At 45.5% G+C, this 26,749-nt stretch overlaps 1 protein-coding gene across 1 annotated transcript in view; it reads left to right on the top strand.

Annotated features, from left to right (window-relative positions):
* PRPF8 (pre-mRNA processing factor 8) overlaps positions 1–26,749 on the top strand; it is a 2,252,227-nt gene that overhangs the window by 2,179,635 nt on the left and 45,843 nt on the right. The window contains exons 39-40 of the mRNA XM_044054875.1: positions 15,066–15,205; positions 21,888–22,090. Of these exons, the coding sequence (XP_043910810.1) occupies positions 15,066–15,205; positions 21,888–22,090 (343 nt within the window). The remainder of the gene's footprint in view (positions 1–15,065; positions 15,206–21,887; positions 22,091–26,749) is intronic.

Genomic DNA, 26,749 nt, shown 5'->3' with positions numbered 1-26,749 from the left:
TATTTATGCACCAAGATTTGTTTTTATGAATGTCCTTCCTTTTCAGTGTTACAGTATTTACATTATGGATCCCCTGCCAAGGGCGGCCCGACGTCTGGCCAGTATACCAAATTCTTTAGGTCCTTTTAAGGTACACCATACTTCATATGTATGCTCCTCACAATAACGTAGGGCATAAAGGTGACATCCGGGCGTACCACCCTCAGAGCTTCTTTGCCGCCAGTCCAAACAATCTTTTGATCATCGATCTGAATGCCCATTCCATTGCTGGTTCACCAAATCATTGCAGATAAGTGCCCCATTGGAGTTTTTTTGTCTTGTCTTTCTTTTGATATCTTATTGCTTGTGGGGTTTCATGTCGTCCAAGAAGGGTAAATGCTAGTGTGGGAGACAAATTCCCCATAAAGACAGTCACAAACTGTTTTGCCTTGGTGCTTCACAGGATCATATGTCCTGTTCTGAGGGACAGCCATCTAGGAAGAAGGTCAAGAAACCTAGGCTGGAATCTTCTGCTGTTCAGCCTTTGCAGGATGTTCTTCCTGAAGCGAGTGATAGCTCGGACGTTCGCCAGGTTTCATCATTAGGTGGTTCTGCCACAACTGGGTTGGAGGCCGGCGGGGATCCAACCTTGGACACTGTAGAAGTCAGTCTCAGACGTTCACGGGGAACTGTGGCTGATCATTTCAAGGGACCTAGAGGTGTTCACCAAATTTTAGTCAGAGAAGTCGTTCCCACTATTATTGAATGCTGCCCAGGATCACAGCCTTCTAAATTTTTTAAGGCAGACATCCCCTTAAAGAAAAAGAAGGCTAAATATATTACTCTGCTGCTGAGATCCACAGTGAGAATGGCAGTCTTTCACTCAGGGATTTGGTTAATGCTTTGATGGCTTTAAAACTTACGCAGGGAGTTTCTGTTCCAACCCCCCTTGGTCCTCCACACCCCCCACTTAAGAGACCCGTAGAACAGGCTTCCTTTGAGGAGGGGGAGGAGGCAGATTCAGATGAGGAGTCCATTGCTTACTCCTCCCAGATTCCCTATCCTTGGGCTGTGGATCAGAGGAAGAGGAATCTACTAGTCCTGATACTCCCTTTGAATATATTTCTTTTGTGGACAGGACACTTATCTCTAGGATGATGAGTTCTTTAAATGGAATTGCACTCAAGTTTCTGAGATACAAAAAAAGTATTATGAGCTTCTGTAGATAGATTCTGCCAGACCTTCTGCTGTCCCTCCGGTTTTCGATGCCTTGTTCGGATGCCTTTTCTAATGCCTGTAAGGCTCCAGATTCTCAACCCCCCAGCCCACAAGAAACCTGATGAGTTCTCTGGGGTGCCTGTGGACTGTAAGTTCTTATACAGGTGTTGTTCTGCTGACCCCTTGGTGATGTCAGTAGCTTCTGACAAACCATCTCAGTTGCTTCTTTCTACTAAGTTACTGCTGTCTTATAAAGGTAGCAGAGTTATGGAAAGGTTAGACGAGTTCCATACCTCTGCTACCTTGTCTTTTAGGTCTGTTAATTATCAGACCCATATGTCCAGGTACTTGTTGGCTCTGTTTTGTCAGGGTTGTCAGGTGATTTCTGATCTAGACTCAGAGTAAAACTTCTGCCCTTTTCCTTGTTAGAGACTTCCTCCCAGGTGACTCATCATTCCGTCAAATGTAGTTCATGCAGCAGATGCCCCTTCTAGGGCCACTGCTTGTGGTTCGGTGATGAGGAGGTATTCCTGGCTTCAACTTCAACCTTTGCCTGATTATATTAAGGCTAAGTTGATGGGTGCCCCTCTAGATAATAAGCACTTGTTTGGCGAGGCTGCTGCTGATTTGTTCTAGTCCCTTCAGGATAAGGGCAAGGCTTTACAGGAACTTAAACACATGTTTATTTCTTCTGTACCTCAATTTCAGAGAAACTGCCTCAATAAGCCACCCTTTGTTTGTAGGCATTCTTGCTCTCCTAAGAGTAAAAAGGGTGGCAAGTGGGCTTCTCCTGCGAAAGCTACTTGGACTTCTGTGTCTCAGAATTCTCCTTTTCCTGATAAACCAGGTGCTGTCTGATTATCTTATTCTTCCCAGCCATGTTCCTCTCTTTCTTCACTTGTCTCTCTCTCTCTCTTCCTGGTTGGCTAAAGATTACTCAGGATTACTGGGTTCTATCTATTTATTATCCACCAGGGGTATTTATGGTCTGAAAATCTCTTCCCACTTTTATGGGAATTCCTCAGCCACCTTGACAACATCTGTCCTTTCCAGGAGGTGCTTCAAGATCTTTTGACTCTGAGTACTATTTAAGAGGTGTCTGTGTCCCAAAGGGGGGGGGAGGATGTTTTACTCCAGGATGTTTCTAATACCCATGAAAGAGAGTACCGAGAGACCAATTCTAGACCTGTCATCTAAACACTTTTCTGAAGATGCCCACCTTTCGAATGTTGTCACTACAGACTTTGTTCCCTCTTTTGCTTCCTGAAACTTACGTGGTGTTTCTGGATCTCAAGGATGCTTATTTCCATATCCCTATTCATCCCCTTTTCTGGAAGATATTCTTTGTGTTTCACTCCTGCAAGTCATAACAATTGGGGGTTATCCATACTGTGGTAGCCCTCAGTCTGTCCGAATACCAGAGTCAAGGTTTTGTGCGTCAGGTGCTGTTGCTTGCTGGCTGATGTCAGGACATCCGGGCTATAAATGAAAGCAGGTGACGCCATTACCTCAGTCTTTCTTGCTGTGGAGCCTGTAGCAGAAGCAATTCGCAACAGTGCCGGTTGGCTGTTTCCAGATTTCGAACTTCAGCTGAAAATGTCTAAAGCCAAGTACCCCGTTGGGGATCCTTCCTTTTTCTTGCACTAACCAATGTCTGAAAAAGTCAGTTAACTGTCTCGCCTGTGGAAAGCAAATACCACACCAAGACTTCCATTCTTACTCTGTCACTTCGGCCCAGATCACAATGTCCCACGTTGTCAGTTCTGTGTCCTCTTTAATGCTATTCATCGTAGAGCTCTATTTGTAGTCTGTTATTTCCATCTTCCATCTCTGATTACCGATATGGCATCTGTTAATCGGCAAACCGCAGATCTTCCATAAAAGCATAATGATAAGGCTAGAGGCAGACCGCATTAGGCCAAACCTTCTGACGACACCACCACTAAAAGGGTCATCAGTTCTTCGGAATTCAGTGAGGCGCTTTCTCAGCCCCTGATGCCCGATTCAATTACTTCGCAGGCCTCTACTGAGACCCTTTCGGAGTCCTGTATGCCGCAGAAAACTGCATTGTCTACCCAGTCTTCTGCTGTCTCTGCGTCGGTTGGGTCCGAAACCGCTGCGCAGGCACCCGCTTTTGAGGAAACCGCTCGCACTTTGGAATTCACTTTCGCCCTCTCTTCAGACTACCGCACCAATAGCACCAAGGGATACTCTTCAGGCCAGGCCTAGAGTTACTCCAAAGAAAACGGTAAAAAAGTCTCCATTCCACCACTCCTCCTCCTCCTCAAACTAGAATGCTTAAAATGGCAGAGGATCTCACCTCTTTCATCCGAGGTAATCAAGCCTTACCTTCCAAAAGGAGATGGGAACCTTCTCCAGACATTCAATTTGATTTAGACTCAGAGGGATCTGACCCCTCTGTTTATGAAGAGGAAAATCCTCTTACTGCCTATGAAGACTCAGATGCAGAAGAATCTAACATTTCTGCATCACCTCCTGAGGACCTTTCCTTTGGGGAAACCCTTCACACCCTAAGGGAACACTTCCAATGAGAATCACAGGATTTCCCTCAATCCAAGAAAAGACTAAGAGTTTCTGAATGTACCCCAGCATAGGCCTCTGGCCATCCCACCCATCTTGGAGGTGGTAGACTATGTTTACCTAGAGTGCAGCCCTTACCCTGGCACCCTTCCTCCTGCCCCTAGAAAGCCTGACCGATACTACAGGGTACCTGATTCACATAAATTCCTCTACAGAAATCCTACAGCTGAAATCGTACAGCTGATCCAAAGGTAATTACTCAGGGACCTAAGGTAGTTAAGGCTACCTCTGCAAAAACCCTACTCCATCAGACAAGGAATCCCGAGCCCTGGACTGATGGGGTAAAAAAGTATATACCTCTGCAACTTTAACTATAAGGGCTCTTAGCTGTTAGTTCCGTATGTTAAAATATCAGCAGCACACTTTGGAACATTTGAAACAGAAAATTTCTGCTTTTCCTGATTATGCCAACAATAAAGAGATAGCAGAATTACTGCACTCTTCCTCTCAGGTGGCAATGTTAAAATATCAGCAGCACACTTTAGAACTTTTGAAGCAGACAATTTCTGCTTTTCCTGATTATGCCAACAATAGAGATAGCAGAATTACTGCACTCTTCCTCTCAGGTGGCAAAGCATTCCTTGCACTGTGGATTTGATGCCCTAGAGGCTTCAAGCAGGGCACCAGTGACAGGATCTGTTATCAGAAAGCATGCATGGCTAAAGGAACAACCTCTCCCAGATCATGTCAAAGCAAAAATCATAGATGCACCTCTTGACAAAGACCACTTATTCAGACAGAAAACTGAAGAGGTACTTAAAGATGGAAGACAAAGCAAAATCCGTGCAGACTGTTGAAGATTTTCTCCAAGTGCAGCCTCCTAGGTTCAACAGAAATTTCCCTCTAAACACTGGTCCTTTCCAGCTCCAAACAGGCACAAGGCAGAACCCGTAGGGACAGATCTATCAGGACTCAAACTCAGGGCCAGCAAAGAGCAAAACATTGACCCTCCTCAATGCTAGAGAGGAGCTCAAAAAACAATCAAAAGCTCTCAATGACTACCTTACCCATCTCTGCTTGCCGCCTCCACACCAAAAACTAGGAGGAAGGCTATCTCTCTCTATGCAGAGGAAATTGGAACTCTATAACAAAAGGTCAATGGGTCATAAAAATAATTTCTCAGGGGTACAAATTCAATTTCCAAGAACTACCACCTCCAAGAGGGTACCCAGTCCTACTTCCAAACCACTGGGCAGAAGCACTAAAACAAGTGCAAAAACTAATATCCCTAGGGGCAGTAGAACCTGTACCTCCAGAACAAGTTGCAAAAGGGTTTTATTCCAGACTATTCCTTGCTCCCAGGAAAGAGGGGACTTGGCGCCCCATCCTGGAGCTATCCTTTCTCAATACCTTCCTTGTAATCCCAAAATTCAAAATGCTTACCTTACATCAGCTTCTACAAATGCTGCCAAGCAAAGCTTGAATGGCCACCTTACACCTAAAGGATGCTTACATGCACATCCCATGCAGAAACTTCCTGCACTTCAGAGCAAGAACACAACACTTTCAGTTCTCTTTATTACCCTTTGGCTTATCTACTGCTCCCAGGGTATTCACTAAATGTCTAGCTCCTGCCATTGCCTTTATAGGCAAAATAATGTACAGATTTACCCTTACCTGGACGACTACCTCATACAGGCAAACTGCAAGGAACAGCTCCTGCAGCATCTCTTCTTTGTGAAAACCCTACTCACCTCTCTAGGATTTGCTGTTCATGAAAAGAAATCAAAGCAGACACCTTCCAGAAAAATCATATTCCTGGGGGCCTTACTGGACACAGAACAGCAAATGGCCTTTCTGTCCCTAGAAAAGCAAAGGTTCCTACCAAAATACTTCACTACCCTGGCCTCCCAAATCAACTTTCTGCCAGGAAATTCCTACAGGTTCTAGAGTACATGGCCTCATACATCCTCCTGGTACGTCTGACCAGGCTACACGAGGAAAATACAGTGGTACCTAAAGAACCTATGGTGTCAGCACTCACGACCTCTGGACACTTTCCTGCCTGTGATCCATTACATAAGGTCAGAGTTCCTCTGGTGGGCCCAGGCCTGTGCTCAGAACAAGGGACTTCATTCACCTTCCGCCCATCAGGCCAAACCATAACAACAGATGCCTTAGACATAGCCTGAGGCACCCACCTAGAAGGCAGATGTGCCCAAGATCTCTGGGACACGCGCATACTACCCTTGCACATCAACCAAAAGGAAATGATAGCAGTGCAAAATGCTGTAGCATCCTTCAAACCCTACCTTAGGGTTTCTTCTCATAAAAACTGAACACCACAATCATGTGGTACATCAACAAACAGGGAGGGACTCGATCTTAGCCCCTGTGCAGACTAGCTATGAACCTGTGGCTCACAGCCTCATCCATGGGATTACATCTCGTAGCCCAATACCTCCCAGGCATCAACAACACCCTGGCAGACCACCTAAGCAGAAATCTGGTGGATCCACACAAGTGGCAAATTCACAGGGACATTTTTCTGCAAATTACTCACACATGGGGGACCCCTCAGGTGGACCTCTTTGCCTCATTTAATTCACCAGGTACAGAAATTCTGAACAAGGGAGTACCATAACATGGCCTGAAAGGTCGCTGCCCTGACCTGACTATGCATTCCCTACACTACCTCTTATCCTGTTTCAGGCATCCTTTCCAGAGATCTTGTTGGAAAATCTTCATTTTTTTCCACTTCCCTTCTGCAAAGTCTGGGGTTCATAGTAAACTTCAAAAAGTCTTTTCCGACTCCTCCTGAGGACCATGTTTTTCTGGGGTGCAGGATCCAGACTGTGCCTATGCTGGCATCCCTGCTTTCTTCCAAGGCCTTAACGCTCCTTTCCTTTTTTCAAACTCTTCTTCCTCTGGCCTCAATAACAGCCAGGGAATTTGAGAGCTCTGGGGTGTATGGCCTCCACCATTCCTGTGCTCCCTCTGGTGAAACCCAACATGAGAAAGGTTCAGTGGTTTTTGAAGTCAGTTTGGCTTCAACACATGCATCCCCTTGAATTCATAGTTCCTTCTGCCTTGTCTCAAGAAGGAACGTCAGTGGGGGATTCAACAGTTGTCTCTAAATACAGGGCTTCCTTTTCATTCCCCTCCTCCCCCTCAGGAACTGTTCACAGGTGCTTCAGATGTGGGTTAGGGAGCAACATTTGGCTCCCTAAAAGTGCAGCGTGTTCTTTGACATCAGTGTCAGAGATGAGAGCTCTTCTGCTGGCTCTATGCTTTTCATCCTCTCTTCTCTGTGAGACCTCTCAAGGTGTTTTCAGACAGTACCACAGTGATGTGGTATGTAAACAAACAGTGGGGGAAAAGATCTCATCTTCTTTGCTGGTTGGCACTCCACTGCTATTCAGTATCAAGTGACTGTTCAGGCAGTTTACATTCTCACAGATCAAAATATTGTGCAGACACACTGACGTCATCCTTAACTCAATCCCACAAATGGATGCTTCACAGGGGTATGTTTCTGGACATTGTCCACCAGTGAGGTACTCCTCAAATAGATCTTTTTGCCTCCCCTTTGAACGGGCAACTTCCTTTTTTTGTGCCAGAGTCCCAGGTCCTCTGGTTTTGAAGATGGACGCTCTATATCTTTTCTTGCAAATGGGTGTTTTATTTATTTATTTTTACATATGTTGACTGATTTAGTCTGACTGAGCTAAGTAGCCCTTTTTCAGCAGTGGCCAGGGGAGAAAAGTTGCACAGTTTTGCAATGTGTTAGTGTTAGCGGGTTACACTTTCTCTCCCCTTTCCCCCATTCCAAAAGTCCTGTTCATAATTCAGGATGCTCGCAAAAATCTTGTAGGTGACTCCCTTTAGCCAAGACGGCATTGATTCTGTCTTCTGAATTTAGCCAAGGGCATTCATCACAAGTTACCTCACAGGGTGGATCTACTCGCGCAAGACCAGGGATCTCTCATCCATCCCCACCTGTCCACTCTTCAGCTGACACTGTGGATGATAGGATTTTAATTCCGCATAGACATCTTTTTCTGAGGATGTGCGTAGGGTCCTGCAGGAGGCCAGTAAAGCCAATACTAGAAAATCGTACTTATTCATTTAGAAGAAGTTTGCTGTTTGGTGTCTTTCTCGTAACCTGGATGATCACTTTCTGTTGATGTTCTTTTGGTTCTGTCTTATCTGTGTATATTGTGCAATGCTGGATTGGCTTATTCTTCTGTTAAGGCCCACTTATGAGCTACCTCTGCTTGTGTGCCTTTATCCTTCTCCTTTAGCTTCTAGATTTAAAGCTAAACAATTCCTTAAAGGCTTCCTTTATATTAGGCCTCCCAGGAAGCCTGTTCATCCTCCTCCCTTGGATCTTAATTTTGTTTTGAAAAAACTGAGTCAGACTCCTTTTCAGCCTGCAGCTTCAGCTTCCTTACAGCATTGCTCTTGGAAGACTGTACTTTTGTTAGCCCTTACTTCTGCTCTGAGTTTCAAGCACTTGTGGCCAATCCTTCTTTTTTGGTGTTTCATGAGGGCAGGATATCCTTGTGTACTAATCCTTCTGTGCCCAGGGTGGTGAATGAGTTGTCCCTTAATCAGTCTATTAATGTGCCCATTTTTTCCCCTTGTCTGCAATCTGCCATTGAGAAGGTGCTGCACACATTTGGATGTGCATAGACTCAGATTTTATTTGGATAAGGCTAAGACTTTTCATAAGTATGATCAGCTATGTTGCCTTTCATCGAAGGTCCTTAGGATTGGCTTTGTCCAAGCAAAATATTTCTTCTTGGATTTCTAAAGCCATTTCTTTTTGTTGTTCCTTTCATGGTAAGAGCCTTCCTCCTACTATTAAGGCTCATTCTGCTAAAGCTGTGGCTTCTTCTGCTGCTTTTTTCAAGGGTTTGGATACTAACCATTGAGGCAGTGACTTGGACTTCTGTGCATGCATTTACCAAGCACTACAGGTTTGATGGATGGAATTTCCAGAGCTAGAGCTGGTTTTGCTGGGGCCATTCTCCATGGCTTCCTAGAAAACTCTGCTAGTCCTTCCTCCTCCCTCTGTTCTTCCTGAGCTTTGGCACGCTCCCTTTTGTAAAGAATACTATAACAGTGAAATGGAAGGACATAGTACAGTTGTCTAAAATCTTGCCATAATTGTAGATGTCCTTCTCTTCACTTGTGGAGTATTCACTCCCTCCGCCCCTGGTCCATTTCTCTTCTGGATGTACTGATTACCTCTGATGTCCTTCAAGGATGCATCTGCAGTCATTACAAATGGGTTGTCCTGTCGTCAGGCAGCCCTTCGGTCGGCCGGATTCCAAAGTCTGGGTCTGGCCTCGGCTGGTGTCGCACTTCACCCGACGTCATAGCTGCAGTTCTTCGGGTATAAAGGCATCAGCCGACGCCATTTTCCTCAGTCTTTCTTGCCGCGTGGCGCCCGAAGCAGAAGCTGTTCGCAAGTGCCGGTCGGTCAGATCCAGAGATTACTACTACCGAATACTACTTCGAAGACTTCTAAAAGCTAAGTACCCCGTTGGGGACTCTTTCTTGCCTCAGCCGATGTCAGAAAAAGTTAATAACTGTTTAACTTGTGGGAAACAAATACCTCATAAAGATTTCCACTCTTACTGCTTACCTTGTTTAGGCCCAGACAACGACGTAGCAGCTTGTTTAGCCTGTGCTTCTTTCAACCGACGGACGCTTAGACGTCGGTCGGAGTTTGCTGAACAGTTTTTCGGCTCAGATTTTGCGTACATAATGCCGTCGGATCCTCCGACTTCACAAGTTGTTAAGAAACGCAAAGAAAAGGACCGACACTCGCGGTCCGCGGTTTTGGCCGAAACCACGGTTAAGCAAACCGCGAGTGTCTCGGCTTCGGCCGAAACCGAACAAACGGTTCTAACTTCAGCCGAATCCATGACTACTTCTGAGGCCCCTTCTAACCTGGTTGAGTCGGCCTCTGAAATTCTACCTGCTACTGTGGTTTCACAAGAATTATCGGACACCATCCCTTTGGATGTTTCAACCCCTGCACGTGGTGCTGCTAGGCCACCTGCAGCCATGTCCATAAAGGCCTTTGCCAGGGCTAAAGCAGCCAGAACTTCTAAGGCTGTGCCTGTTAAGCCCCCCTGTCACAGGCCCAGCTCCAGTTCCCAAATGCTTACTCTGGCAGAGGATCTCATCTCTTTAATAAGGGGATCCCAACCTCATCCAGACAGGGCCTCTCAACCTCCTCCAGAAAAGAGACCTAGAGCAGAGCCCCCTGAGCCAGTGTCCTCAGATGATTCTTCTGATGATTCAGACATTACAGACCATCCAGAGGCTCCTTTTTCTACTTATGAAGACTCCGATGCTGAGGAATCGATTCCTTCTGCCTCTCCACCAGAGGAATTTTCCTTTGGGGAAACCTTACATGCCATGAGAGAGCAATTTCAATGGCAGGGGCAAGATTTCTCAGACTCGAGGAAAAGGCTTAGGATTTTTTTGCATTTACCACAACATAGGCCTTTAGCTATACCTCCAGTTCTTCCTGTTGTAGATGATGCATTTAATGATGCTTGCACTGCTCCTGACACTTTGCCTCCAGCCCCTGCTAAGCCCGATAGGTTCTACAGGGTCCTGGACACACATCATCATTTATACAAGGCTCCTTTTGCAGATCCCGAGACTATCTCCCAGGGGCCTAAGGCAGTAGCTTCAACCTCAGTTAAAAACCCTCTCCCCTCTGAAAGGGAATCCAGGTCCTTAGAGAGATGGGGTAAAAAAGTATACACCTCTGCTACTCTCTCAGCTAGGGCATTGAACTGTCAGTTTCATATGATCCAATACCAGGAGTTTATGCTTGATCAGTTAACTAAGAAACTGTCCTCTGATGATTCTTTAGATAAGAAATATGTTCTAGAAATGGTGCATAACATTCAGCAGGTTAGTAACCATTCTTTAAAATGTGGCTATGATGCACTGGAGGCTTCCTTTAGATCAGCCATGACTGGCACAGTTATAAGAAGGCATGCATGGTTGAAAGAACAGGTCTTGCCGGATCATGTTAAAGCAAAACTATTAGATGCTCCTATGGATAAGGTCAGTTTATTTGGTTCTCCTGCTCAGCAGGTACTGAAGAAAATGGAAGAGAAGGCAAAATCTGTACAAACAGTGAAAGATTTCTTACAGGTTCAGCCTCCAAGGTTTAGCAGGAACTGGCCTTCCAAAAATTGGTCCTTTCCAGACTCCTCTAAAACACAGAGAGGCAGGAATAGGCGTTCGACAGGCAGAAATCAATCCAGAGGAGGTGCCTACAGGGGACGCCAGTGGCAAGGTAACAACCAGCGAGTCACAGACACAACTACTACCACTGCAACAGGACAATCACAGTAACTTGGCTCTGGCACCGCCTACCAGGGAACAAATTGCAGCACCCTTAGGTGGAAAGTTAGCCTTATTTTCAAAAAACTGGCACTACATCACAAGAGACAAGTGGATTTTACAAACTATAGACCAAGGCTACAGGTTTCATTTCCATACTTCAGAAAAAGAGGAATGCCAAACCTACCACCAAATCAAAAGACAGAAGCTCTAAAACAAATAGCTCAATTAGCAAAGATGAGAGCTGTGGAAAGGGTACCATCTATGGAACAAGGAAAGGGATTTTACTCCAGACTCTTCCTGGTACCAAGAAAAGAGAAAAATTGGAGGCCTATTCTCGACCTGTCCGCTTTAAACACATTCATCATTGTTCCAAAATTCAAAATGCTGACCCTACAGCAACTTCTTCCCATGCTGGGCAAGGAGTATTGGCTGGTGACTCTAGATCTCAAGGAGGCATACCTGCACGTCCCCATACGACCAAATTGCAGAAGATACCTCAGATTTCTTGCATGATCAGAGCATTATCAATTCTCAGCATTGCCCTTTGGCTTATCTACTGCGCCCAGAGTGTTCACGAAATACCTGGCATCAGTAATCGCTCACTGCAGGCTTCAGGGAATCCAAATATATCCATACCTGGACGACTGCCTGATACAAGCGGACAACAAAAACAAGCTAACAGAAGACTTACAAAGAGTCATTTGCTTACTGCAAGCCCTGGGATATACAGTCAATATAAAAAAGTCAAGACTGATACCATCCCAAAGAATAACCTTCTTAGGTGCAGAATTGGACACAGTAAAACAGATGGCATTCCTAACTGCAGAAAAACAAGAACAACTTCCTCTCTACTTCTTGGCATTAACAAAGCAGAACAAACTAACAGCAAGGAAAGTACTGCAGGCCTTGGGCTTCATGGCATCCTGCATAATCCTGGTCCCTCATGCCAGACTGCATATGAGAAAGCTACAGTGGTACCTGAAGAATTTATGGTCTCAACACAGGCACAGCCTAGAAACCGAAATACCACTAATCCCATGCCTGAAACAAGAGTTCCTATGGTGGGCTCGGGCATGCCAGTCAAACCCAGGTTTGCCCTTCCACAGCATTCAACCAAGCCAAACCATCACAACGGACGCCTCAGACCTCGGTTGGGGGGCCCACATGCTGGACAAGTGCATACAAGGCTTATGGACTCCAGATCAGCTGCATCTGCACATAAATCAAAAGGAAATGCTGGCAGTAAAACTAGCAATCCAGAATTTCAGACCATTCCTCCAAGAAGGGCAGTTGATGATAAGGACAGACAACACCACAGTCATGTGGTACATCAACAAACAGGGAGGCACTCATTCATACCCTCTATGCCGGATGGCACTGGACCTATGGAATATGGCTCTGAGCTACAACATTCAGCTACAAGCAATTTTTGTACCGGGAAAAGAAAACATCCTAGCAGACATATTAAGCAGAACTACCTCGGATGCTCACGAATGGATGCTACACCCGGACATCTTCAAGGTCATCACAAGGAAATGGGGACTGCCACAAATAGACCTATTCGCATCCCCACTCAATCACCAGCTCAAGAAATTCCGCACAAGGACGTACCACCCACTTGCTTGGAAGGTGGACTCTATCCTTCAGTTGGAAAGGCCTGACAGCATATGCTTTCCCACCTCTTCCTTTGATGCACAAGGTGCTATTGAAAATCAGAGAGGAACGTCCAAGGATCATTCTGATAGCTCCAGACTGGCCAAGACAACATTGGTACCCATTACTGAGGAGCATGTCTCGGGGGCAAATGTGGACACTACCCCTGATTCCTTTGCTGTTAACTCAGAGCGACTACAACACCCTGCATCCAAACCTGAAAACTCTGCAGCTGACTGCCTGGAACATTACATAAGAGCAACTAACCCAGATTTATCCCAAAGGGTTAAAGACATTATCCTTGAGGCCCGCAGACCTTCAACGAGAAGGAACTATGCAGGAAAATGGAAAAGGTTTCTCATTTGGAGTACTGAGAGGGGAAAAGATGTGTCAAAGGTAGACATTGCCAACATCCTGGAGTATTTGGCAGAGCTTTTCCATACAGGCCTGTCCTATTCCTCCATCAAGATACATGCATCAGCTATTTCTGCAAAATACAGCTTCGATCCTCCTGTCTTCTCGCATCCTCTACTCAGGCAGTTTCTGAGAGGAATTAAAAATGTAAAACCTCCTAGGAAACCACCATTACCAGCATGGGACTTGAACTGTGTGCTAGAAAAGTTGACACTCCCCCCTTTCGAACCAGCAGCAACAGCAGATCTTCAACACCTATCCTGGAAAACTGCTTTTCTGCTGGCAATTACCTCAGCAAGAAGGGTTTCTGAGCTACAGGCTTTAATGGCAGTACAACCCTTCCTAATCTTCCATCAAGATAGAGTGTCCATGAGAACAAATCCTACATTTATGCCTAAGGTGGTATCCAGAGTGTCTTTAAACCAGGCTATCCACCTACCTACCTTCTTCCCCAATCCACAGAACAGGGGGGAAAGACTGCTGCATACTTTGGATGTACATAGACAGTTGCGCTACTACCTGGACAGAACCAAGAGCAATAGAAAAACTGACCAGCTTCTGGTAGCATATGCAACAGGAAGGGAAGGAAAAGCAATTTCAAAACAGACAATCTCCAAGTGGATAGGAAATTGCATCAGATTCTGTTACTCCTACCATGGAAAGCAAACTCCACAGAACATAAGGCCTCATTCTACAAGGGCTACAGCCACTACCACAGCTTTCTTACGAGGAGTGGCTACCAAGGACATTATAGAGGCTGCTACTTGGACCTCCGTGCATACATTTGCCAAGCATTATAATTTACCTTTATACTCTAGATCCCGAGCAGGGTTTGCCACTGCTGTTTTGCAAGGGATCCTAACTACACCATAATTTCTTCTTCCTCCTCCTAGTTTGGCTATGGTATTCTACCCATTTGTAATGACTGCAGATGCATCCTTGAAGGACATAGTACAGTTTTGTACCTACCATAAATGTAGATGTCCGAACAGGAATGCATCTGCAGTCAGGATTACCCACCATCCTCGCCTCTGTGGTATTACTAGGGTATTTGCCCATCTAATAGCTAGCTGGGGATCTCTTATGGTGTATTTGTTTGTATATATGTACATACATGCTTATTTTTTGTGTTTGCCTTCTACTATTTGGAAACATTGGCATTTATCCAAAATTTAGCTATCCAAGAGGGCAACTGGCATCTGGGGCAAGAAACACTGAGGAAAATGGCGTTGGCTGATGCCTTTATACCCGAAGAACTGCAGCTATGACGTCGGGTGAAGTGAGACACCAGCCGAGGCCAGACCCAGACTTTGGAATCCGGCCGACCGAAGGGCTGCCTGACGACAGGACAACCCATTTGTAATGACTGCAGATGCATTCCTGTTCGGACATCTACATTTATGGTAGGTACAAAACTGTACTTTTTCCTTGGACTGGCATTTCTACTGGTGCTCTCATTTCTGAGGATGGTACGTCCAGATGTCACCTTTATGCCCTATGCTAAGCAAGGAACATGCATGTGACATGCAGTGTACTTTAAAGCAACTTAAAGGCTTTGGTATACTGGCTGTATGTCAAGCCGCCATTGGCAGGGATCCCTATTGTAAAGAATACTGCAGCAGTGAAGAGAAGGACATCTACCATTATGGTAAGATTTTACACAACTGTACTTTATTCTAGTATCCTAATTAAAACAAAGGTAGTGCACATTTGGCTAATTTTTTTTTTGGGGGGGGTAAATGAGCAGTAGTGTGCAATAGGGTACTTAGTTACCTTGACATACTGTTTGTGTTAATATTGAAGCAAGTAAAATTTGTCATGTCTGCCAAGTTATGTTAGCTTTGAAAATACAAACATTTTCCACCTTCACTTTACAGGAAATGGAACCGCTGGGTTGGATACACACACAGCCAAATGAGTCACCCCAGCTGTCTCCGCAGGATGTCACTTCCCATGCCAAAATCATGGCGGACAACCCTTCCTGGGATGGAGAGAAGACAATCATTATCACATGCAGGTGAGTACTTAGTAGTGTCATGCACACTGCTTTATGTTGTAGTCTTAATTTTTTCCCCCAACTTAGGAATAGCACTCAGAAGTATTTTAAGTCTTTACAAAGAGGATTCCCAAAAGTTTGGGCCACCTTCTGCTCTCCCTGTACCAAAGCTTGCTTGCTTTTTTATATATACTGACCATCCAGGCATTCTTAAGAACCAGCCTGCTCACTATAACTCTTGACAAAACACCGTCAGTGACTATTCATATTTTATACACAGCTGGATCTTACAGGGGTATGAAGCTAGAAAAGGCATAGTAGAAGGTTAGTAAAAAAATCAGAGGTGTTAAGTGCAGCCAATAAAAAGATGTTAAAGGGGCTGGCCAGGGAGGATGGGAATGAGAGGTCGATACTGACTTGCCCATCATGGATGGAGGGAGCCACATACAGAACACCACATGGATGGAATTGAGTGATAGTGTTGCACATGGTGGAGCTCAAACTTACTTAAGCACATGCTGTATAGTGCTTAGCTTGGAGGTGGGTTCATGTACGGTAGTATAAATGCTTCCACTGACCAACAGCATATGTTCTTCATGTTTCACTGTTGCAGTCATCACATTTGGGTTATCCCTGCCAGGGTAGCCTTTGGCCGGCCCGAATATCAGAGGCTTAGTATTTCTGCTTCGGTTGCTGTCGCTTCAGGACTGACATCAGGTAGTCAGTAGTATAAAGTAAGGCAGCCGACACCATTACATCAGTCTTTCTTGACGTGGAGCCCGAAGCAGAAGCAAGTTCGCATGAGTGCCGGTCAGCCGCTACATGAGTTTTGTCTTCCGAATTGAAGCTTAAGTGTTCTAAAGCTAAGTACCCCGTTGGGGATCCTTTTTTCTTGCACTAACCGATGTCGGAAAAAGTTAACAATTCTCTTCCTTGTGGATAGCAAGTACCACACCAAGACTTTCATTCTTACTGCTTCACTTGCTTAGGCCCAGACCACGACGTCCCATGCTGTCGCTTCTGTGCTTTGTTCAATGCCAGAACTATACGTCGTCAGGCCCTTATTGTAGCTAGATATTTTCTCTTTCAGTCCTGGACTTCCGATATGGCTTCGGTAAGCCATCCGACAACCGATCTTACGAAAAAACGTAAGGATAAAGACAGAGACCGCACTGGTCCAAAACTGCTGATGACTCTTCCGTTAAGCTAGTCGTCAGTTCTCTGGTCATCAGTGAGGCACTTTCGCAGCCCCTAATGCCTGCTTCTATGGATTTGCAGGCCGCTACCAAGACCCTTTCGGAGTCCAGTATCCCGCAAGACTCCTCTTTGACTAAAGATCCTGCGAATGTCTCTACCTTGGATTGGTCCGGAGCTGCTGAGCAAGCACCAGCCTCCTAGGAGGTACTTCACACTACCGATACTCAGCACAGACCGACTTCTTTTGCATCTACAGTTATTTTAAAAACTACCGAGTTTCTAAGGCCCAGGGTACAAACCACACCCAAAAAATTACGACCCAAGCTCAGACCCCTGCTTCCTTGCCTCAGTCTCAAATGCTTAAAATGGCAGAAGACCTTATAATGCTTATCAGGGAAAGCCTGGCTACCACTTCCAAAAGAAAGAGACTTGTCCCCTATCCATTCTCAACACCTTTCTGGTGATACCAAAATTCAAAATGCTCACCCTCCAGCAGCTTCTTCTTATGCTTTTGGTTAGCCACCCTAGACCTAAAAGAGGCCTACCTACACATCCCAATCAGGGAGTCCTGCAGGAAATACCTACGTTTCAGAGCAGAATCACTGCACTTTCAGTTCTCTGCTCATCCCTTTGGGGCTTATCCATTGCTCCCAGAGTTTTCACAAAATGTCTGGCGCTCACCATTGTTTTTTGCAGGCAAAGAAATATTCAAATTTACCCATACTTAAATGACTGCCTGATTCAGGCAGACAGGAAAAGCTGCTAAAGCACCTGACCTTTGTAAAGGACCTACTGACCTCCTTGGGGTATACCATCAACGAAAAGAAATCAAAACTAGTGCCCACACAAAAAATTGTATTCCTGGGAGCAAACCTGGACACAGCATCCCAGATGGCATTCCATACACCAGAACAACAAACCTACCTGACAACCTACTTCTCTCAACTAGCCACCAGGACCCAGTTATCCGCAAGGAAAATCCTGCAAGCTCTAGTGTTCATGGCTTCTTGCATTCTACTCATACCATATGCCAGACTGCATATGAGGAAACTACAGTGGTAACTAAATAGCCTTTGGTGTCAGCACTCTCAAGACCTGGAAACTCTTATACCAATGATACCTTGTCTAAGGAAAGATTTTCTTTGGTGTGCAGCATCATGCTGCCATAACAAGGGACTTCGTTCTCACTACCCCACGCCGCCCAGACCCTCACAACAGACGCATCAAACTATGTGTGGGTTGCACACCTGGACGGCAGGTGCATTCAGGGCCAATGGAGTCCAAATCAAGTACATCTGCACATCAGCCAAAAAGAGATGGTAGCTGTTCAGCATGCCTTGACAGCTTTCAGACCCCTACTCTCACCGGGAGCCTCTGCTGATCAAAACAGACAACACCATGGTGATGTGGTACATCAACAAGCAGGGAGGGACTCACTCTTATCCTCTGTGCAGGCTTGCCATGACCCTTTGGCACACGGCCGCAGCCATGCATCTACACCTGTTAGCACAATTACTGCCAGGCTCTCTAAACTCCCTGGCAGACAACCTAAGCAGAAACCTGCTAGACCCACACGAGTGGCAGCTAGACCAAAGAACCTTCACCCTTGTAACCCAGAAATGGTGCACTCCGAAGGTAGACCTCTTTGCCTCCCACTCCAATCATCAGTTCAGCAAATTCTGCACCAGGGAACCTCACAGCAAGGCCTGGAAAGTGGATGCTCTATCCTTCTAGTGGGTAAACTTCTTAGTCTATGCATTTCCCCCCTACCACTCATTTCAAGGCTACTGCTCAAAATAAGGGAGGAAAAACTGAGGACAATTCTGATTGCCCCAGACTGCCCACGGCAGCACTGGTACCCACTGCTGCGCAGCCTATCACCCCTGCCACCTACCTCAGATCCCAACATCATGCATCACCAATTGCAGGCCCTCATTCTGGCAAACTGGCTTATTTCCTGACCTTTCCTCAAGCTGCCAGTCTGAGCAAGCAAGTTCTGTATGTTATACGTGAGCCCAGACGCCCCAGCACTAGAGGGTCTTATGCTGACAAGTGGAAAAGGTTTTGCACCTGGATCCAGGCTGAGGGAGCCAGAACGGCACAGCTCACCCTACCTCTCGTCCTAGATTACCTGGCAGACCTACTACACAAGGGTCTATCCTCCTCTTCTATTAAAATTCATGCCTCTACCATCTCTGCTCATTTCAGCCCAGAGCCACTTATTTTCTCGCACTCTCTCATCAAACAGTATCTAAGAGGGGCTAACAACTTGAGGCCACCCAGAAGAGCTCCTGCCCTAGTTGGGACCTAAAATTTGTGTTGGAAAAGCTCACCCTGCCCCCCCCCCCCCCTTTGAAACTGCAGCTTCAGCAGAGTTAAAATTTCTCTCTTGGAAGACAGCCTTGCTTCTGGCCATCATTTCAACTAGAAGAGTATCAGAGCTACAAGCACTTATGGCTGTAGAGCCATTCATCATTTTCCATGCTGACAAGGTCTCCCTCAGGACTAACCCATCCTTCATGCCAAAAGTGGTGCCCAGTGTGGCTCTCAACCAATCCATTTTCCCACCTTTTTCCCTAACCCACAAAACAAGGGGGAAAGGATTCTGCACACTCTACATGTGCACAGACCGTTCAGATTCTACCTTGACAGGACTAACTCTTTTAGAAAAACTGAGCAATTGCTAGTCAGCTTCGCTGCAGGAGCAGAGGACAAGTCCATATTCAAACAAGCAATTTCCAAATGGATAGCACATTGCATCCATTTCTGCTACAAACAGCACGTAAAACCTCCCCCCAAGGGGGTCGGGACACATTCCACCAGAGCAACCTCCACCTCTGCAGCTTTCTTCAGAGGGGTCCCCATGACTGCCTCCACCCTTTTCTTCAGCTTTGGAAATCAACCCAAATGTGATGACTGCAACAGTGAAACACGAAGAACATAGTACAGTTGTGTACACTTACCATAAATTTAGATGTTCGAGTGTATTCACTGTTGTAGTCCTGGTTTCCCTCCCTCCATTCCCCTTGTCTCTCTCTCTCTCTCTCTCTCTCTCTCTCTCCTTACAAGGAATTTTTAGTATTTACATTTTACTGGTGGTGTTCTTCCACCATAACCTAGCTCTTTGAGGGCTCCTGACAGGGCAAGAAAAACTGATGTAATGGCGTTGGCTGCCTGTTTTTATGCCACTGACGAGTGGAGTGACAGTAACCGATGCAGAAATACTAAGCCTCTGATATTCGGGCCGACTGAGGGCTACCCTGGCAGGGATAACCCAAATGTGATGACTGCAACAGTGAATACATTCTGACATCTACATTTATGTATACACAACTGTACTTTGTGGAGGTTGCTATGGTGATATGGCTCCAGGAGACTGAGCGGGACTCCACAGGATTCCACCAACTGGCTGACTCTCAACTCTGAGGGAACACTTAAGACCTCAGAGCAGAGGCTCAGAATGAACCATAGGGCTCTCACCACAGAGGACAAGAAGGTATGAACAAATTGCCTCTCACCTTCCCTACCACTGCCCAGTCAAGACCCTATAGATGTAAGATGGGGGGGAAGCAGTAGCTTTTTTGTTAGGCATGTAAGACAAGAAGAACAAAGCTGGTCAAGCTATGTAAAAATGTGAGGGAAAGAAGATCAGCAAAGGCACCTAATGAGTATTTGCTTCGTTCTTCACAAGGGGGAAAAAAAGAAGGTGTGGTGACAGAATGGAGAGGAAAGTGGGCAAACAAGAGCAAAGAGGGGTAGGAGCTGGCTGCTTTTGAAGAGAATGAAGCAGAAGTACTGGATGGGATGCTTCCTAAGATCATGAGAAATCTGACCAGTGTGATGTCAGACCACCTTATACATATCTTCAGATCACTGACTAATGCACAAGTACCAGAAGATGGGAAGGATGGCACTTGTAATACCCCTGTATGAGGTGGGGAAGCAGTAAAAATCTTAAGAATTGCAGGCCTCTTCATCTAACAACAGTGATGGGAAATGTCATGAAAAGAATCCTGAGGGAAACCTGGTAGCATTTCTAGAGGACATCACTCTCCGGGACAGAAACAGATGTAGCCAAAAGGGCACTATCAGTCAAATCTGATCCAGTTTTATGACTGGTTTATAGGTGAACTTGAGAGGAATGCACCAGCAAGACGATACTCTACTTGAACTTTGGCAACACCTTTGACTCTGTCCCACATAAGAAACCGATAGGACCAAGACTGAGGAAGTGGACAACTGCATGGATGAATGGTAAGAAAAAGAAGGCTGTGAGAAGAACAACAATGCCAGGAATTAGGAAAATGACTATTGAAGTACTGCAGGGGGTCTGTCCTCAGTCCACTACTGTTCAGTGTCTTTACTTCAGTTGCAGGTAAGGAAAGAGATCAAACTCCCTGCTGATCACAGACAGGTGTACCAGTGGAAGATTGGGGGTGAGTGTCTGGCAAAGTATTTGGAAAAGTTGAACAAGTTGTCCAAAAGGTGGTAGAAGACACTGAAATACAAATGAATGCAAGCTACTGCACCTGGGCCACATCATCCCTGGTGTGAAGTGTCAGAGTCAGGATCTTGGTTATTCTCCTCTGACTTAGGCAGCAGTGGTTTGATCTACTTGTCCCTGTAGCTGAGGAGGGGCAGCTTCTGCTTCCACAGCACTGCATACTGTTGACTGACAGCATTGCTGATGTACTTAAGCGTCAGGACCCTAAGGGTAGCTGTGGGATCCTCTTAAGTTAATAACTTTCAAGGACAGAAATATTAAGAAAGTAAATTGTGCATATGTGTATGTATAAAAACTTTAAATATTGCTAATGACCAACCACAGTAAATTGCTTGTCTTGTGTTTTTTTGAAGCCAGCACAGTGAAGACCTCAATGGGGGTGAAAACAGCAGTGTGCATTGTTTATTGAACCTTCAAACTTCCATGTGTTATCTTTTTGTGAGCTTCCCTTTTTCAGCTTATTGTAGGGTGCAAGGGGTTGTGAAGAGCTTCTCTTTCCTGTTTGCTAGACGTCATGATTTGCCATTTGAAATTTAATGGAATAGTCTATGAAAATACTCCAGATGGACTTGCCCCCTGGACTTGATTGTGAATCTGATGACCTGGTTTGAGATTCACTGCAGTTTTTCAGTTAGGGTGGGGTAGGAAGTACATGAGCTTGGGTGAGCAAGAGACTTTGGGTGTGGCATCATACCTTTGGTCTGGCATCTTGATCAGGATCACTGCTGACTAGTGGAATTGTAGTTGTGTTAGCTACAGATTATCCTATTACTCTCTGCAGTTATGGCACTTCTATTACTGATTAATTTACCAGAAATTTTTTTCTTGGATTTCCTGTTGACCGTAAAGCTTTAAGGAAGGTTATATATGTGACTCCATTATAATGCAGTTGTAGTAAAACATATTGTGCATTATTCATTTACGTTATGTGTTTCTGTCTTTAAAATGTGTGTGGTACTGCATCTTGTCCTCTGCTTGATTTATATTCTTTCTCTTCTGCAGCTTTACCCCAGGATCCTGTACTTTGACAGCATACAAGCTGACACCTAGTGGTTACGAGTGGGGCAGACAAAATACAGATAAAGGCAATAATCCAAAAGGATACCTTCCATCCCACTATGAAAGGGTGCAAATGCTGCTATCCGATAGATTTCTTGGGTTCTTTATGGTACCAGCCCAAGCTTCTTGGAACTACAACTTCATGGGTAAGTTTTGTAGGTTGCTCTTGAGTAAGTCATTGCATGGAGCTCTTGATGACTTGTGTATTTTGTGAATAGTAATTTGGGAAAAGCAATAGTTAATAAAGCTAATGTGATAACCAGCGAAGCTTTGATACACCCTTTTATTTAACACAACCAGCTTGAACGAAAAACCAAAAACGTGATAAAGCACTCCGATAACCCTGTGCAATTCAAATAAAACCAAAAACAAATGTAAAATGCGATTAAGCGCTTTCATCCACTCAATCGTGGACTTCTTCAGAATCGCATACCAACATAGTATGAAACATTTTATAGACTTTTTGGCGCCAACTTTTTAACAAAGATTTAAAGTGATATTCATTCTATTTTTTCAATACATCTCTTGACTGTCATTCAGTTCATATTTCAGGTAAAGACCAATGTACAGTATGTTCCAACGTACAATGCCAGTATTAACATATAAAATGTACTTTTTACAGTATAAAACCTATTTTAGATGCTGTATAAAATGATATACTAGTAATGTTTAAATTGTAGATTGAAACTTACGAATACAGTGTATATATTATAGTATGATTGAAACCTATTGTGTATAATTGCCTTTCCACATGCATAGACCAAAGTAATGAGCTAAATATCTAATTACACTTGTACTTTTTTTTAAAAAGCATGTAAATGCATGTGATAATAGCGTATAATTAAAACACATGATAAAAGCATAAAAACAAAATAAACAATTACATGTGCCAAAACTATTAAACCAATACGTACAAGTTAAAAAATGCATATGTATGAATAAATGCCCTAAATAAATAAAACATATGTGCTCTATTAAATAGTGTAAATTGTAGTTTCTATAATGTTTCAAATCTTGTCTAAGATGTGGATAAAATGTAATATAAAAATACAATTGTAGAAAATAGATCTAACCATATTGTTATTATTAAATAAAAACATTGATAATAAATATTTATGATAAAAATTGTATTATGAAAAGTAACTTATATTAATTGATTTGTAATAAATATAGTAAATATAATAAATGTAGTAAATATTAAAATGCGTTTAGTATGGTGAATAATATTTAATTGCTGTAACTTAAAAAAATATTTATATATGATATATATAAAAATATGATATATATAAAAATACAATTAAATGCATTTGTGGCAAAGTGGGACTGTAGATTAATTCAATAACTCAATATATCATAACACGGATAAGTAAAATAATTTATGCTAGGAATGGTCTTAATGAAATATATTAATTTAATCCTGGTTTTGTGGAAGCATCAGATGTTATGTGATCCTATCTCGCCTACATTCTGTACTGATGGGCTTGGAGCCGATCCTCGGCTCCAACTCGGCACGCTATGCTATAGAGCGAAGCCTCTTATTGGCTGAGCTATTCTCTATCCCAGGATGCACCACCGCTAATCCCCCAGATCTCGTTTGCCGCTTACAAGCTAGGACGTGGTCTCGAACTTGGCTGAGCTAAGTGCTGTTTTTTCTTAAAGTTTTCCTGTCAGGAAATTCTTTATTCTTTACCCAAAAGCTGTTTTAACAGCTATCGTTGTGTATCAGTGTGTTTTTGGTAAAATTTTGTGGTGAATTTGTGTGATTGACTAGGGAAATGTTTCCGTTTAAGTTAGAGGGGCCTTCCCCTATTCTTTAGCGAGTTTTCTTATTTTTAGAGAGGTCAAGTACCTGTTTAAGTTAGAGGGTTCTTGGCCCTCTTTTTTGGTGTTTGTTGGACTTGTATTGTACTTGTTAATTTTATTGTTTAAAAATCTTTACTCAGTGACATATATAGTGTTTTTTTCTATTGATATAGTGAGTGGTTTACAGGCATTATGTCCAAAGAGCATAGACCCTCAGGATTTAAAAAGTGCACGAGATGCAACTATAAAATGTCCATCACCGATGATCACTCCTTATGCTTGTACTGTTTAGGCGCCAAACACCTACAGGAGTCTTGCAGCGTGTGTCACGCTTTTTCCTCTAGGGTCCTCCAAGAGAGGAAGAATAAATTAATCTTGAAAGGGCTGATTAAACCCTCCTTCGAGGAGGCCTTATCTTCCTCTTCCTCTCCAGCAAAGAAAAAGAAATCGTCAGCTCCGACCAGTCTGTCGGAACCGACCAGTAAGAAATCTGGGCAGGCTTCTCCATCGGCTCCACGGACTTCGGAGCCGAGGGCAGAACGGTCTGCCTCAATGCCTCCAGTCTCGACTCCTCTGGTTTCGGAGCCGATGGCTGGGGCTTCGAGAGGCGGGTCACCTTCATCGGCTCCACTGAACTTGGAGCCGATGAAGGTTGCTGGCTCAGACTCTTCCCCTTCGGCGCCGAAGCCCTCCTCGGCACCAAGGGAAATTGTTTTGGAATCTCCCTCGGCACCGATACTGGTCGAGTCTATTCAGAGCCGGTCCCCCAGTCCTTCGGAGCCGATGGAGAAGTCGGTTCGGACCCAGTCGGTCTCCTCCCGATCTTCAAAGATGTCAGATTCGGACACCGACAGGGTGCTCCTAAGACTGTTTCAGTCTCCTGTATTCCAGAAATTAGTTTCGGCTCCAGCCCATTCGGCTTCGGAGCCGATGGCCCACCCTGTAGTTCTGGTTCCTCCTCCAACAGCCTCGGCACCGTTGGAGCCGGTGCTGGTGGAGCCGATGGAGGTTTTCGGGTCGGCCCCGACCCTTACTCCAACCCCGGCTCTCGAGTCGGAGTTCGGTACACGGACCTCCTCTGTCGGCCCTGGGGGGGACGCTTCGGGACCGATGTTTTCGGTTCCGAGCCTTCCTCTCGGTGCGTCGGCTGCGGGGGTACCGTCTACTGTTGTGGCCACGGGGGTTGGACCTTCCCAGGACTCTGGCGGTCCGGCCTTCAGGGCCATGAGGAGTGCTTTGGCCAAATCTTCTTTGGCTACCTCCACGGTCTCACCAGCACCTTCCCTACATACGGAGACTGGGTCTTTGGTAGTCCCCCTGTCCCTAGACAGCGGAGCCCCGGGGCCTGAGGTCACCCCCAGTGGGGGTTCCCCCCCTCCTGGAGGTCCCTCTGAAGCTTCTTCAGAGGAACCCCCAAGGAAAAGACTGTGCAAGAGGAAGCACGTCGACTCCCCCAATGAGTCTCTCACGTCGGACACCGATCTTGATGATGCGGAGGGGTCCCCTAAGTCGTCCTCAGATGATGTCTCCTTTGCAGACATCTTGGAAGCCCTCAAACAACGAGGCGGCTGGCATTCCAAACCGCCTTCCGCTGATGAATCGGTGTTCCTCAAGGCCTTCGGGGCTCAGCCCTCCGCCTCCTTGGTGTCTCCGCCCTTCGACGAGCTCCTAGATTTGATCTGTCGAAGGGCGTGGGAACATCCAGACTCTGTGGAACCGGTGCCTGCTCGCCCAAACAAGTTCTTATCAGCACCCCCAGAGAAGGAGTTTTTGACCAAAGGTGTGGCTGTAGATGCCTTGGTGGTGGCATCTGCTACCCAACAAGATGTAGCAGAGGCTTCGACGTCCGTCCATCCTCCTAATAAGGAGTCTAGGAGCATGGATCGGTACGGGAAGCGCACCCTCAGTTCAGCGGCCTTTACCTTAAGGTCCCTGAACTATTTAACGCACTTCACTAGATTCCAGAGGGATCTGATCAAGGAGCTTTCAGATACCCTCTTGGGTAACCTACCTGAGCAGCTGGCCCAAACGGTTGGCTCTCAGTTGGCTACGCTGTCATCCATATCAAACTCGTCCATGAGGCTCATTTCATATGCAGCCGAAGGGGCGAGTAGAGCGGCGGGTACAGGTGTTGCTCTACGGAGGCAAGCCTGGCTCCACCTGTGTCATTTTGCGGATGCCTTTAAGTCTTCCTTTGCCGACGCTCCCTTTGATGGGTCCTCTTTGTTTGGACCCAAGGTAAAGGACACATTGACCCGCTGCGAGCAAGAAGGTAAGACTCTGACTGCCGTAGGGGCATGATTTTCCACTCCCTTTCGGCCTTATCCCAAGGCTAAAAGAGGAGGGAAAATGTGGTTCCGTAAGTCCCAGAAGTCTTATCCCTCGCAGCAGGACGATCCCCCTTCTAGAGGCAGAGGAGGGGGAAATTTTTCTGGAAGACGCCGTCCCAGAGGCGGCAGAGGCCCCCGCAACACTGGAGACCGCAAGTCCTTTCATGGCTCTTCAGCCTTCCACAATCCCTGAAGGATTGCCCGACTGTGCAGCTCCGGAGCCAGTCGGGGGTCGTTTTTCGAGGCACCTAAAAGCCTGGGAGGGTATCACTCAGGACCGATGGGTGCTTCGAATCATTGCCGGAGGTTACGCCATCCCCTTTTCTCACTCCCCACCGCCGTCCAAGAGAATCCCGGACCCGCTACCCAGTCAACGGGAAATCGCAGCCTTAGAAGTCTCAAAGCTGCTTCAAAAAGGAGTCATCCAACCGGTCCCCGCAGACCAGATCGGATTAGGGACTTACTCAAGATTCTTTTGGTGCCAAAAGACCGGGACTTGAGGCCCATTTTGGGTCTCAGCATCCTAAATCGATCAGTCAAAAGTCCAAGTTCGAATGGTCACCTTACAATCCATTCTCCCACTGCTGGAGAAAGGTGTTTGGATGTGCTCCATAGATCTCAAGGACGCCTATTACCACATCCTGGTAGACCAGGCGTCCAGGAGACATTTGC

This window comes from Protopterus annectens, chromosome 13.part0 (assembly GCF_019279795.1).
Source record: "Protopterus annectens isolate FY-2018-M chromosome 13.part0, PAN1.0, whole genome shotgun sequence".
In the NCBI taxonomy this organism is placed as follows: domain Eukaryota; kingdom Metazoa; phylum Chordata; order Ceratodontiformes; family Protopteridae; genus Protopterus; species Protopterus annectens.
The sequence above is the reverse complement of the archived record's forward strand: the minus strand, read 5'-3'. Positions and strand labels throughout refer to the sequence as shown.